The sequence below is a fragment of the Numenius arquata genome, chromosome 5, assembly GCF_964106895.1.
Source record: "Numenius arquata chromosome 5, bNumArq3.hap1.1, whole genome shotgun sequence".
NCBI lineage: Eukaryota > Metazoa > Chordata > Aves > Charadriiformes > Scolopacidae > Numenius > Numenius arquata.
Window position 1 is genome coordinate 34,692,003 of NC_133580.1, and position 13,090 is coordinate 34,705,092.

At 37.2% G+C, this 13,090-nt stretch overlaps 1 protein-coding gene across 2 annotated transcripts in view; it reads right to left on the bottom strand.

The window, feature by feature from the left end:
* GRID2 (glutamate ionotropic receptor delta type subunit 2) overlaps positions 1–13,090 on the bottom strand; it is a 764,624-nt gene that overhangs the window by 214,891 nt on the left and 536,643 nt on the right. For both annotated transcript variants that reach the window (XM_074147380.1, XM_074147378.1), the window contains one exon: positions 6,029–6,148. In XM_074147380.1, the coding sequence (XP_074003481.1) occupies positions 6,029–6,148 (120 nt within the window). The remainder of the gene's footprint in view (positions 1–6,028; positions 6,149–13,090) is intronic.

Consider the following 13,090-nt stretch of genomic DNA (forward strand, 5'->3'; position numbering starts at 1 on the left):
GCACTTAACCTTATTGTTCTAGATTGGGAAATCTGGACACATGCTTGTCTTACAGCCTAAAATCACCTTTCTGTTTTACAACAGGTCCTGCTATGTTCAAATGCCTGAGGACACCAGAGCTCGGATGACATGGCTGACTGTGCTGCTTCTAAGGAGAAATAGGTGGGATAACATGTCTCTCTTTTGCACTATGTGTGCCTTGGCTTTGTGGGAATTAGTTTGGAGGTTGAGCATTTGCGTTCTGGGGGATTTTGCTCATAAACGCGATCCTGGCTCTCATGTATTACTGGTGGATGCCCTGCTTCACAGGTGAATAATTCACATGGAACAGGTTGCTCATAACACTACCTGTAGTAGCAGCTCTGCTCTGCATTTATTCATGATCACTAGAAGGACTTGAACCTTGGTGTTCCATATTCCTGTGGCAGCATTCACCAAGCCACCGAATCCCTCTCTGACTTCTTTACTTTGCACTTGTTATGAACATTGAAATACTCACTCACCCAGACAAATAGCCCAGGTTCAGGCCCGGCATCTGGGCAGTCCAGCACCAAAAGTTAGACCCCCCACACACTCCCTGACCCCATCTGATTCAGTCTCCAAATCCTGAAAAATTCTACAGATCGTACACTATTGAGTCAGTCTGTCTCTCTTTCTGCAATCTAAGATTTTAAAAGAAAATGCTTTATTCAAAAGCAAAGAGAGGGAAATCTTTTACACTTTTAATTTTTTTTTTTTTTAAATTCAGGAATACCATTATGGATAGAGGCATTTTTTCCATTTTCCATTAGACTCAAATATGCATTTACTTTTACTTTTTATCTAAACAGAAGTGCACTTTCAAATAACTAAATAACAGTTCTCTACTAACACTAGTTTTGTTGTGATAACACGCAAATTCCCAACACTTTCCAGTCAAATTAAATTTCATTGAAGTTTCACAAAAGATTTGCAGAAGCTAGCAGAAAGTGAAGAATCAGTCACTGTATCTTCATCTGTTCAACAGCACTAAATAAAGGAAGGAGATCGTATTCTTCAGCAGGTTTACAGCAGATTTAAGTACTGTGCTGAGCTGGTACAGCAGGTCCCAGTTCACCAAGGTATTTAATTACCTATTTACCTTTAGTACTAGGTAGCATATTTCATTTCTAGTAGGCTGCTTATGTATTTAAAGTTGCTTTAGAGGGAGTATCACATTACTACTGTGCCAGGTCCATCTTTTCTATCAACACTAAAGGCAAGCAGACACAGCAACATTTATTTTCAACTCTCCAGAAAACACACCATCAACGGCTCTGTAAATTGCAAGTATATCTTTCAGTCACATCATAAATTGCATGTCAGCCTTTAGAAACAGCTGAAGCAGATCACAGCTTAAAGTACCAGGTGCTGATATATATACATTTTTTCAATCACATTACAGAGCTCTACCTTTGATTATGATCACAAAGGGAACAGGTGAACCCATCATTTACCTCAAGTAGCTAACCAAGAAGAAAATACTTTGTTTGCTCTTGGTTATTAAATAGTGTTAGTTAATAACTGTCAGCACAGCTGTATAACTTCTCTTTTTACCTAAAGAACCAAAAGGAAATAAGAGATAAAAGATGCAAAAAATAAGTTTTAACCTTATAAGAAGACACAGCAACTTCCTCAAGATCAAAATATACACCTGGAATATATGTTACTTCGTGATGCAAATGTAAGAAAAAATTATATACCAGATAACCGAGCAATGCCACCATTGTAATCAACAACTGTTCTCAGATGAAGTGGAAGTAGCAGTTATTTTACTACAATGAAAACAAAATGTGCAATACATTTTTCCCTCTCTGAACAAATAGCACATCTATAGAACATTCCATGTAACCCTTAATACTCTGAAATAAAAATGTTCATGCAATAACTCCACAGGGAAGGTTCTGCCATTCACACTGGCAGAAGGAGAGAGGAGCAACACATCTGTCAGGCATTATGGCCAAAGACCTTCAGTCACATTCACATGAAGCGCTTTGTGCTACAGATACCCCTCAGATTAAAATAAATAACATTAAGGGCATCAAATTAAAAACATTCAGGACAGAGCCCTACAATCCTACTGGACAAACATGGAGGGCTCAAAACATCCTGGGTTACCCAGGTGCCCCGCTCAAGGTATCTGTTTTCTTGCATGCTCATGGCTCTATCCTTCCCCCAAGGCAGCCCTAGGTGTCCTGAATGCAAAGAAAGGCTTGACATGGACAATCCTGGTGCGGAGAGGAAGAGACAAGAAAGCCTAGTGTGTCATCTCGTTCCCTGACAGGGAAGAAACGACAGAAACCATCTTCAGAAGGGAAGAGAACACACGGGAGGTAGGTGTATGCCAACAGTGATAGGGAAGCAGAGCAAAATGCACTATGATGTCCGAATTTCCACACGCGGTGAGAAAACCAGTGTGGGAACAAGAAGAAAGTCCACTAAACTTCAAAAAGTGTAGCACAGAGCCTTTGAGGACAAGCCCATTCTGAATTACAAGGAGCGCTGGAAGAAACATGAGAACCACTTTATTTCTGCAGTGCTGTTTTCTACACCACTAAGATATAACACAGTACTCTTCTGAGCCGTCAAATCCCTTTCGTTCATTTGTTTGTTGGATAATTATTCACAGGAATGGCAGCTTTTATTTCAACAGTATAGATAAAAGTACTGCAGTGAAATTTAAATGTCAAAGAATACATACTCAAATGTCAAATACCAACAGACAAATGCCAACAGAGAAATGTCAGAAATACACCCGTGTCTCCCACTGAATATAACTATATCTGCACGAACGCAAGACACAGCATGATGTGTAAAAGCAAGAGTTTTTCTGCAGTTCCTCTGGGATGGTAACGCCACTGGTGTCAATAAAATCGGTACCTGGCAGCAATCGGACTGCATTACTCCAAGTACCTGACTCTGGCTACACATATAGCCTAAACAATCCATGGTCGGCAAGGTGACGGATGGCATTTACAGACAAAATGGTACAAAACTTTTACTTCAGGCAAATCCCACTCCTGAATTTGCTAACTTGTCACTAGATGAAGGACCCGAACACAGTGAACTTCCACAGGAATGCTCCTACTGCTTTCCAAGTATGACAGTAGCCCATGAAAGCTGAAGAAGGGGACTTGCAGACAAAACCAAACACAAACAAGAATTCTTGGCATTTCCTAAATCGTTTGCTCTTTTTGAGTCTTAGAAATATTAACCTGTGAAAGTAAGTGATCTTTTCAGAAGTAACCAAATTACTTCTAGTCCCAATAACTTCAATGGGCCTTTTGTCATGATTTCACCCTTCATTATCTCCTATAAATGTACTTGGAAACACGTTAATTAGGGAAGATGTACTTGTTTAGAAATTTCAGTCAGTCTGCTAATTGCAGCTGCTTCCACTAGAGTTGAGAAATAAAAATGGTTAGGTAGTTCTGTAGTCAGACCACTAAATACATGAAAATCTGAAGTGCACTTTAATTAGTGTAGCTAACAAAAATATATGACTCCTGTAATTATTGTGATTTGCTTCCAACACTAGTGGCTCATACACTGTAAAGTAAAATCTCGTCAAAGATAAAATATGTGAACTTTTATCCAAAGAGTAAAACCAACATATGCTATCTTCCCCTCCAAAATTTTCTTCTCTAGCTCTTATGTAAAAATTTTTGGATCCCCAGCTTGTTTTTTTAACTTTGTGACATTGATTATAAATACTATATTTATTTCAAATCCTTTTACTTTTCAATTTAGTGTAAAAAATACAGTAATTGGAATTATTTTGAAATTTTTTAAAAAAGATGATTCCATTCCAGGAACAATTATCACATTCTCACAATATATACAGAAATTTCTTTCTAAGGAAAATTCATTTCTCTACACCAAGATTCTTTCTAAAGCTTTCTTTGGATCCATGAATGCTGTTTAGAAAAACAATTGAAACGGATTAAATCTGTTCTGCTCTGGACACTTTATTCTTTTTAACCAGCTGCAGCATATCACAAAACTCTAAGTATAGACATTTATAGTGCAACCTTCAACAGGAAAATTTTCTTATACTAAATACTCAGCAAACATAAAAAGTAAGATACTGAAAGTGTGTATTTTTTTTAACTTTGCTTTTCTCTTAAACCGGGTCTTGTGACACTGAGTTTCCTGGTCTAATTACATTCTGTGCAAAACTCTTGTTCTCTTTGACCAACTTCAAATCCTTTTCCTTTCAAAGACAGTGAATATCATTGTCCTTGAACTATGATAAAGAGTAAACAAGGAAGTACAAACAGCCTTTTTGAATCTACCTCATTGTTTTGCACAACTTATATGTGTGCCCATGGTCATTAATCTCTTCTTCAAAAGTAAACCGTACCAGTTTAAATTTGCAATATAAATCTAAATTACACCTTCAGAAAATAGTTAGAAAGGCTAAGAAGTCTTTTTGTATTTCTGTATTTCCAAGACCTTTCTGTGGGTCCCTCTCTCTCTTCTGTCTTTTTGTGAAATGGAAGAACACAATTTAATGCTTCACTCAGACATTCACCCAGACAGGCCTGAAGACAAAAACCAGCCAAAGTTGACCAATCAAATTAAATGAAGAGATAAAGATTTGTCTTAGGAAGGACTACCTGGAGTGTCTAAAGAATAAAGAGCTCCTCGATGCATAGCATGGAAAATAAGTCAAAATATGTTGAAACAGTTTGAATTTAGAGGTGAGAGAATAAGGACTCATTCAACTTTCTGGTCGCCTAAAGACTTTGCGAAACACATCTCCAAATATCAACAACATCCAGTTACGTTTAGTTTCTGAAGCATTTTTCAGAATCTCTGCTCAAGGTGGCATAGCTATAGGCACGTGTGTACATTAAGGTATTGACAACAGATGGAACAGCAGGAACAGAATAACAATTCCAATGAACAGCAAAGGACACATTTCAGGAGTTTAGAGCCACTTTTAACTTTTTATTTCTCTCTCCCTTCTTTCAGAGCACTTATCTGTTACTGCAGAAGGTAAGCAGACAAATGATGTGCTTCATCATATAATGACACTGACACATGGACCCAGTTCACATACATTAAGATAACTTTCTCCATCATTTGCTTTCAATCACTTCAGCTTTTTCACATATAAAAAACAGTGTGATCTGATACACTAAATGAAGGGATGTTGGTATTATCTTTCAGGAGGTCTGTCTTTGAAGGAGAGTTTTTCCTGGAAAAGCCTATTGGTCTTTTATTTTCCTAAGAGGTACCACATGATTTTTGCTACTTTTGCCATCCCAGATGGGCAGTTGTCCAAAGTGAAGGATATGCATTGCAAATAGAGACATGCTTCCACCAATTCTTACACAGGACTTAATTTTTTTATTTTTTTTTTTAGACTAGCAAAATTGAAATACTAATATAAAGTAATTTTGCTGGAGTTATACACCATTTCCTCAAACAATCTAAGTCCAAGTATTTGGACCGTGTCTGGCAGCTGAATACGTAACATTACACTTATTCTGTAAAAGTGAATTTCTACTAGAACATTTTGTCTTATTTCATGAAGGCAAGAGATTACATAAATTTTGCCCATGTTATAACAGATTTTCTGAAACTATGAATTTGAATCATCTAACAGTTGCAGCATCCCACTTTGACCATAAATATATAGTGTCAATCTGGGTGCTCTAAACATAATTCAACGTACAATTTGCTATTTTGGAAATGGCTTGTGAAGGTTACAAAACAACAGCTTTCACTGGTCTTCTGAGACAGCTGACCAGCAGCTTAACACATTTGGTATTACAAGCAACACCTTGATCAACATGACCTACAGCAAGGCTTCTTTGCAATAATACAACAGATGGGTATCTAGAAGTTCAAGACTCCTCTCCCATTTCTTATCCTCTTAATAATACACAACAACAGGTTATCTGCACTCAAACACTTTTCTATTATCATGGAACATAAGGAAGGTTAAAAAAAAAAAAAAATCAGTAATAATAGTCTTTTGTTTAAACATGTGTAGCCTTACCTTACGGATGCCTCTGCCAAGATCTTCTCCATAATTTGTCCCCAAAATTTCAAAATGCACATTGGGATTCCCCCCATTTTCTGCAAACTCCAGTTCTCCAGTCAAGCCATTCACTCCACCCTATTGGAAAAAAAGGAAAATGGAGTGAAAACTCAAAACTAGCCAATTATAACAACCTTTTGTTTCTCCAGGGGACTTGTTCACCAAACATGCAGAATACATACACAACTGCAGAATTAGGACAGTTTTCAAGAGACCACGTTTCCCTAAAAATTCTGAAACCTGAATTGTTCCTGTGTTCTTTAAGCTCTTCACAGGAGATTCAATAGATTCACAGGAGATGCAAAGCAGATGAGATAAAAGTAATAGTCTTACTCTTAGTGTATTTAGACTCCAATTGTTTTTCTTTGACCCATCAGCATATATGTACAGACATTTTAGTTCCATTAAAACAAAAAAAGTTTTGCGACTAATTTTAGTGAAAGCAAAACTAAAGATAAATATATAAAAGAAATCGCACAAAATTACTTTTGTTTGTTTATTTTTGCTTTCCCCCCCCAAATGTTTCTCACCCAAAAGAGATTTCCACATAAGATTAGGTTGAGTTTTGGATCAATTTGGGTGTTTTTTGAGCCCAAGATAACTCATCTGCACAAATGAAGAGGGGCTTGTCTAGTTGAATATGGTGTTTTTTCTGTTTTCCTACACAACTCTTCCCTACCACTGACAATGCATGTGATGAGGAACTATGCAGCATATTTTCAAACTTGATTTTACTTTTTACTATACGTACTATATATTTACTATAAAGAATCAGAGTTGAAAGGGCTGTACATGCCACAGCAATATTCAAAATATATTCAAGAGTTAATTCATCATGACACAGATTTCAACTTTGTATAAATACTGTGATGACTTAAAGCTGTAAAATCCACAGAGCCACATGAAATGCCTACAATGAAAACTTTTAGCCTTAAAAAATTTCTTAAGTTCTCACTCCCTCACAGAATCACACAGAAACACAGAATGGTTTGGGTTGGAAGGGACCTTAGAGATCATCGAGTTCCAACCCCCCTGCCATGGGCAGGGACACCTCCCACTAGAGCAGGTTGCTCAAAGCCCCATCCAGCCTGGCCTTAAACACTTCCAGGGATGGGGCAAGAAGAATTTCTTTCCCTCAAAAAAGCTTGAACGATATTTTAAGTATGTACAAGAAAAGAATCTGCCTCTGGTGTAAAATCTTATTAAATGCATGGCTTTTCTTCAAAATATAAGACAAGAGTTTTGCAGTTGTGATAGCTCTTTCAGTCAAGAGCTTTATTATTTGAACTGAAAAAATTGGGAAATAAACTCTTGCAATATAAACTACTGAGCTAAGCACACGAGCCTTGCTGAATCATGATTTTAAAAGCTCTATTCGCACATCTTAAGATTGGAGAAAATCCAGGAAGGAGTAAAAAATTTGCATCTCCATTACAGATTAGTATGAACTAACAAAATGTTTTCATCTTTTTATAAAACGATAGTATTATTATAATAAAAATAAGTAAGTGGACCATTGAGATAATAATTTTAAAACTTACTAGAGACTAGTATTGTCAGAAAGTAATATATAAATACTTAATAAAGCGCCATTTCAGTTAAAAACAAGATAATACTTTATGTATGTATATATTTAACTTTTTAAAATATTTTCTATAATATGTACTTTTTGGATGAGACACTAGAATGAAAATAAAAATTAAAAAAAAAAAAAGGAAAACCCAAAATCCTGATTAAGGGTACACATGCAAAAGTCTTTTGCAGGAAGATTCCAGGCCATTTCACCTTCAGTGAGAGCCAGCCAGGCAATTTTGATGCATGTCACTATGTTTAGCATGACACTGAGGTTACTTATTAGCTTGAGCACAGTACTGTAATAATCGCACCTTCATGGCTTTTAGATTGGCGTTAGCACACCGCTGGCTGGTTCATAGTAAAGACAGAGTAAGCTTGTGTTTACCTGCAAAATCACTTGAACATATCCTCAGGTTAATAACTGAGTTTCACAAATATAAACCTATTTGGCTAACTTAAATTTGACTACATCCTATTCACGAACCAGAAATAAAAACCTGTTCCACATACCTTTTTTCTAATACAGTCTTATCTGGTTTTTTGATTAATTAAGCCAGAATTTCATGGTACATGTGATGTAGAAATGCTTGCAAACCATCACACATTTACAAGGTTTGGGATCCCCCATCTGATCCCTGATAGCTTCCATCTGGCTGACTTGCCCTTCCTGACAGCATACACCTGTCTCTAGTCCTGCAACACTCTGACCCCTTACCATACAATGCTTTTATGTTATACTTCATATTTCCTATATTACGTTCTAAAACTTTTTCCCCTACAATGTGAATTAAATCTGTGGATTTGAAGTAGGTAAAGTATGAAAATTAATTAAACTGTTATAGACCACTTTAAGCTGTACCATGATTTCAAGTGAGCCACAGGCAAGTTCTGGAAAAAGAAGGGAAAACTCTGGAACAAAATGATAAAAGACAGGAAACATTCAACAAATAAAAAACCAGCCTGTTAACACAGATGATTTGTACAGCAGAAAGTGTTTTACTTTTTTCTTATTTTATGAAAAAGTAGTTTTAAATTGGAACTTTCAATATAGAAAATTAAAGTGACTTTATTTTTCAGATTGAGAGCTCCCAGTAATTTATGGGACATGAAGACAGAATCATGTCTAAAATGTAAATGATTTTTTGAGACTTGAGACAGCAATTTAAAGCTTTAATCAACTTTTAAAATTTTTTTTTATAAACTTTGTCCTTATTTGAGCAAATATGATTAAAAAAAAGATAATTTGAAGAAGTATTTCACCTCAGTTACATTTGAAGTAGTAAAATCCACTTTTTATGGAAACACAGGATTCTTTGGAAATACATGGCCCCTAACACACAGTACACGTTAACAGACTTACCTACTATATTTTGGAATTGAATCTCTATCCAAACCCAATGTATAAGTTTATTTACCTTGATTTTTAAATTCCTGCAACTGTTGGGGCAAGATACAAACTGTAAGTCTGTTAATTATTTTTATTTGTCTGAAATCCAGCAGTAACCATAACAACAATTTTTCTCATTCATCTATTTTGGTAATTTTATCATGCTTTGAAAACTTCTCATGTAAGAATGTCTTTAATTAGAGCTTTCTTTTCTAGACTGTGTACATCTGCAAATAGTGTAATGAGAGCTCAGATTAGATGGGAATGCTCCTGCCTTGGAAAGGGCAGAGGCAGAAAGATAAAACAATGAACTGCCCATATAATACCGACAACAATATTAAATCTGATAGGAAACTTCTTAGAGGTCCTGGTGCCTCCTCCCTACCCTTTTTGGACCTGCAGGCCAGGCAATCCTGTTTTGCTCTCTATCAGTCCTCATTGTCCCACACAGCCTTTTTACAAGGCTTACATGAGGCTGTTTTATTGCTTAGAGCCGATGGAGCGGAACAGCGTATTGCCAGGAAGAGTTTCAGGACGCTGCTCCAATTTTTCTGCATACTCTTTCACAGTGTGGATCCCTCTAAAACAGTTACTCGATTTACAGCATGTGTTTTATCCCTCCACTAATGCATAGTGGAAGGAGATCACAGAGGAAATGGCCATCTGTTTGACAGGTACTGATCCAGTAACTTCCTGATGAGATTTTTTCCAAGTTATTTTAGCGTTAATTATTGTAATGGGTAAGAGTCAAAGAAATTTTTCATTCCATTTAACTTACAGAAACAATGCTATTTGGGGGGAAATGAAGACACATTTATTATCTACTCTCTCAAATTTCTCTAAGCTTGAGCTGCAGCCATACAATTTCCTGACACGTTTAAAACTGAAGAGTGAAATGTCAGTTGTTAGGACAAAAATGTTTTACTTAGGGTTCTGATCACTGCTCTGGGCTTTGCAGAGCTGTTATAAAGCTTGGGAATATAGTTAAAGCCTACTTGAGTCCCGTCTAGACTGGCAAGATAAACTACAGTTTATATATGCTCAGGCACTACTATACTGCAAGTCCCTGAAGAAAACACTGTTTACCTAGCAGTCAGGACCTCACTTGGGAATGTCAGCTTGCCAATCATCGGTTATAAAATATTGTACTTGCTCTCACTGTTCCTGTTCAAACTTCCCCTTTTCTTCAAAATACGGTTATGCTCAAGACACTAGCTATTTTGCAATTAAGGAAAAGAAATTAAGGAAAATGGACACAAAGAGCAGGGAAGCCTGCCATATGAGGAAAGGCTGAGAGAATTGGGTTTGTTCAGCCTTGAGAAAAGAAGGCTTAGGAGACACCTTATCACCATGTTCCAGTATTGAAAGAGCGGCTACAAAGATGATGGAGACTCCCTTTTTACAAGGAGACACATGGAAAAGACAAGGGGTAATGGGTACAAGTTACTTCTGGGGAGATTCCAGTTGGACACAAGAGGCAAATTTTTCACAATGAGAACAATCAGCCATTGGAAAAATCTCCCCAGGGAAGCGGTGGATTCTCCATCGTTGGCCACTTTTAAGATTCAGCTGGACACAGTACTGGGCCATCTTGTCTAGACCGTGCTTTTGCCAAGAAAGGTTGGACCATATGATCCTTGAGGTCCCTTCCAACCTGTTTTTCTAAGATTCTGTGATTAAAAAACTGTGGTTACAGGCAGAAAACAATGCTATAAGCATTAAATGGGTCTTACATTTTATTCTTAAAAAAGATCTGATATTGAAACATTGTTGAGTTTTCAACTCAACACACTATTTTTAGCTACTAGAGAAGACAGTCCAATCTACTACCTGAAAAACAATTTGGCATCTTTTTCACGCATCACCACTGAACACCACTGACATTTCTGAGACCGGAACTAGTTGACAATTCCACCAATGATTCATGAACCAGCATGAGGTACAGCTCATTTTCCACAAAGGAATAGGCTCTACGTTGCTGCTAGCACTAAAAATTTGCTGTTTGTCAGTGAGCTAAACAAATGTGACTGGGAAAAGATCAGGTAAGCGTGAGAGAAGATATATGCAGTAACTTGATGTCATTTTTCTGAGCTGATCTTCCATATAATCCTACTTATATTTATTCTCAGGCTATTTGGGAAGATTAATTTTTCCAACAGTAGAATTATTTTCTAGTAATACTTATTTCTCTCACTGTGAAATAGCTTTACTGAGAAATAAACAAGTGAGCACGTGTTTGGGGGTAGTTTCTATTACAGAAGTGAATTTAGAACTAATTGTTGAGCTGGCCAAATTAATTAGAGAAATTGTATTTCCTGATGAATTTAACTATTTATTCAGTTCCAGAATGGGTAGAAACAGATATTAGATTTTAATAATTGTAGTGGCCTTAAAGTAGTTTTTTAGGCTTTGTCCAATCAGCTGAATTCACACAGAAAAATCAGCTTTTGGAGTTGTTTGTAGAAATAGCGATGCAGGAATCAAATGTTAAACAGTGAAAAGTAACAAATGACAATAGGGAATGATTCAGAGAGCTACTTTGCCATTCCAAGAAATGTTTGAAACTCTAATTCCCCCTCATTTCCTACTCTTCCTTATTAGCTCATTAATCATAAAGAAATTATTTTGTTTACCACGAGAGTTCTATCTTTAACGGGTGCTGCTGCAGGTAGAACATCAGCATCCCTTTCTCTTACCTTCTTCAGTGTGTAGTTTATAGAGATTTCCCCCCTCTTTTCTTATTTTCCCCTCCGGAAATCAAAGAGAGATTCCCTCTGCAGCTAAAACACCACCAGATACTCCTGTTTCTGGATCTCTGATTCTAGAGGATAGATTTTCTTCTAGAGAAGCTTCCTCTAGAATTAGTTTTTCCTGCCTTTTTAGCAACAAGAGCTCAGTTGTGCACAGCATTAGATGGCAACATCACCTCCACTTTGCTGCTGCTAGGACAACAGCTACTTCAGTTGCTAGTCCTTTTCTAAGGCAGGCAGGCTGGAATTAGGCATCTCCTCCTTAATTCTTTCTCCACCACCACCATACTTGTCTAGAATGTGACACCCACTGAAACTACATTGAGATGAGTGACAATCTGGGCCAAGACAGTGACTCCAGCTCTGCGATACAGGTCATTATGAAGGTAAAGATGTGCAGAAGATGGAAGCTTTTTTTTCCAGGAGCATTTAAGAAATCTCAGAATGTATCTTCACCCTGAACTATAACAATAGCCTCTTATGATATTCTATTATACACTACATCTTTGAAACTGTGGTGATTTCAAAATGAAAAAGCAGAACCTTTTGTTCAGAAACTATTTAAATACCGCATGGTAACTTTTTCCTGTTTGCTTTCTAAATTAAGGAAAACTGATAAGTTTTTGAGAAAACCTTTTTATTTCAGTTGGTTTTAGAGAATGTTACAGAATCACAGAATCTTCATGGTTGGAAGGGACCTTTGAGATCATCGAGTCCAACCACAAAAAAAATCCCCAAAAACCAAACCAAAACAAAAACAACCGAACAAACAGACACAAACCAACAGTCTCGAGCATTAGAGCATGCCCTGCAGTGCCATGTCTACACATTCCTTAAATACCTCCAGGGATGGTGACTCCACCACCTCCCTGGGCAGGCTGTTCCACTGCCTGACCACTCTCCCAGTAAAGTAATTCTTCTTAATATCTAACCTAAGCTTCCGCTGCCGCAACTTCAGACCATTTTTCCTCTGGTTCTGTCATTATTCCCTTGGGAGAAGAGGCCAACACCCACCTCTCTACAACCTCCTTTCAGGGCATTGTAGAGGGCAATGAGGTCTCCCCTCAGCCTCCTCTTCTCCAAACTAAACATGCCCAGTTCCCTCAGCCTCTCCTCGTATGACTTGTTCTCTAGACCCCTCACCAGCTTCGTGGCTCTCCTCTGGACACCAAGGTGACAGGAGAGAAAAGATCTTTAAAGAAAGAAAAAAAACAAGTTGGAAAATGGAAGAATTCTCAAGAAGACAGATGAAGCGGTTTTTATTTTTCCTTTCATTACTTTTCAGTTTTATGTTTTTTTCTGATACAT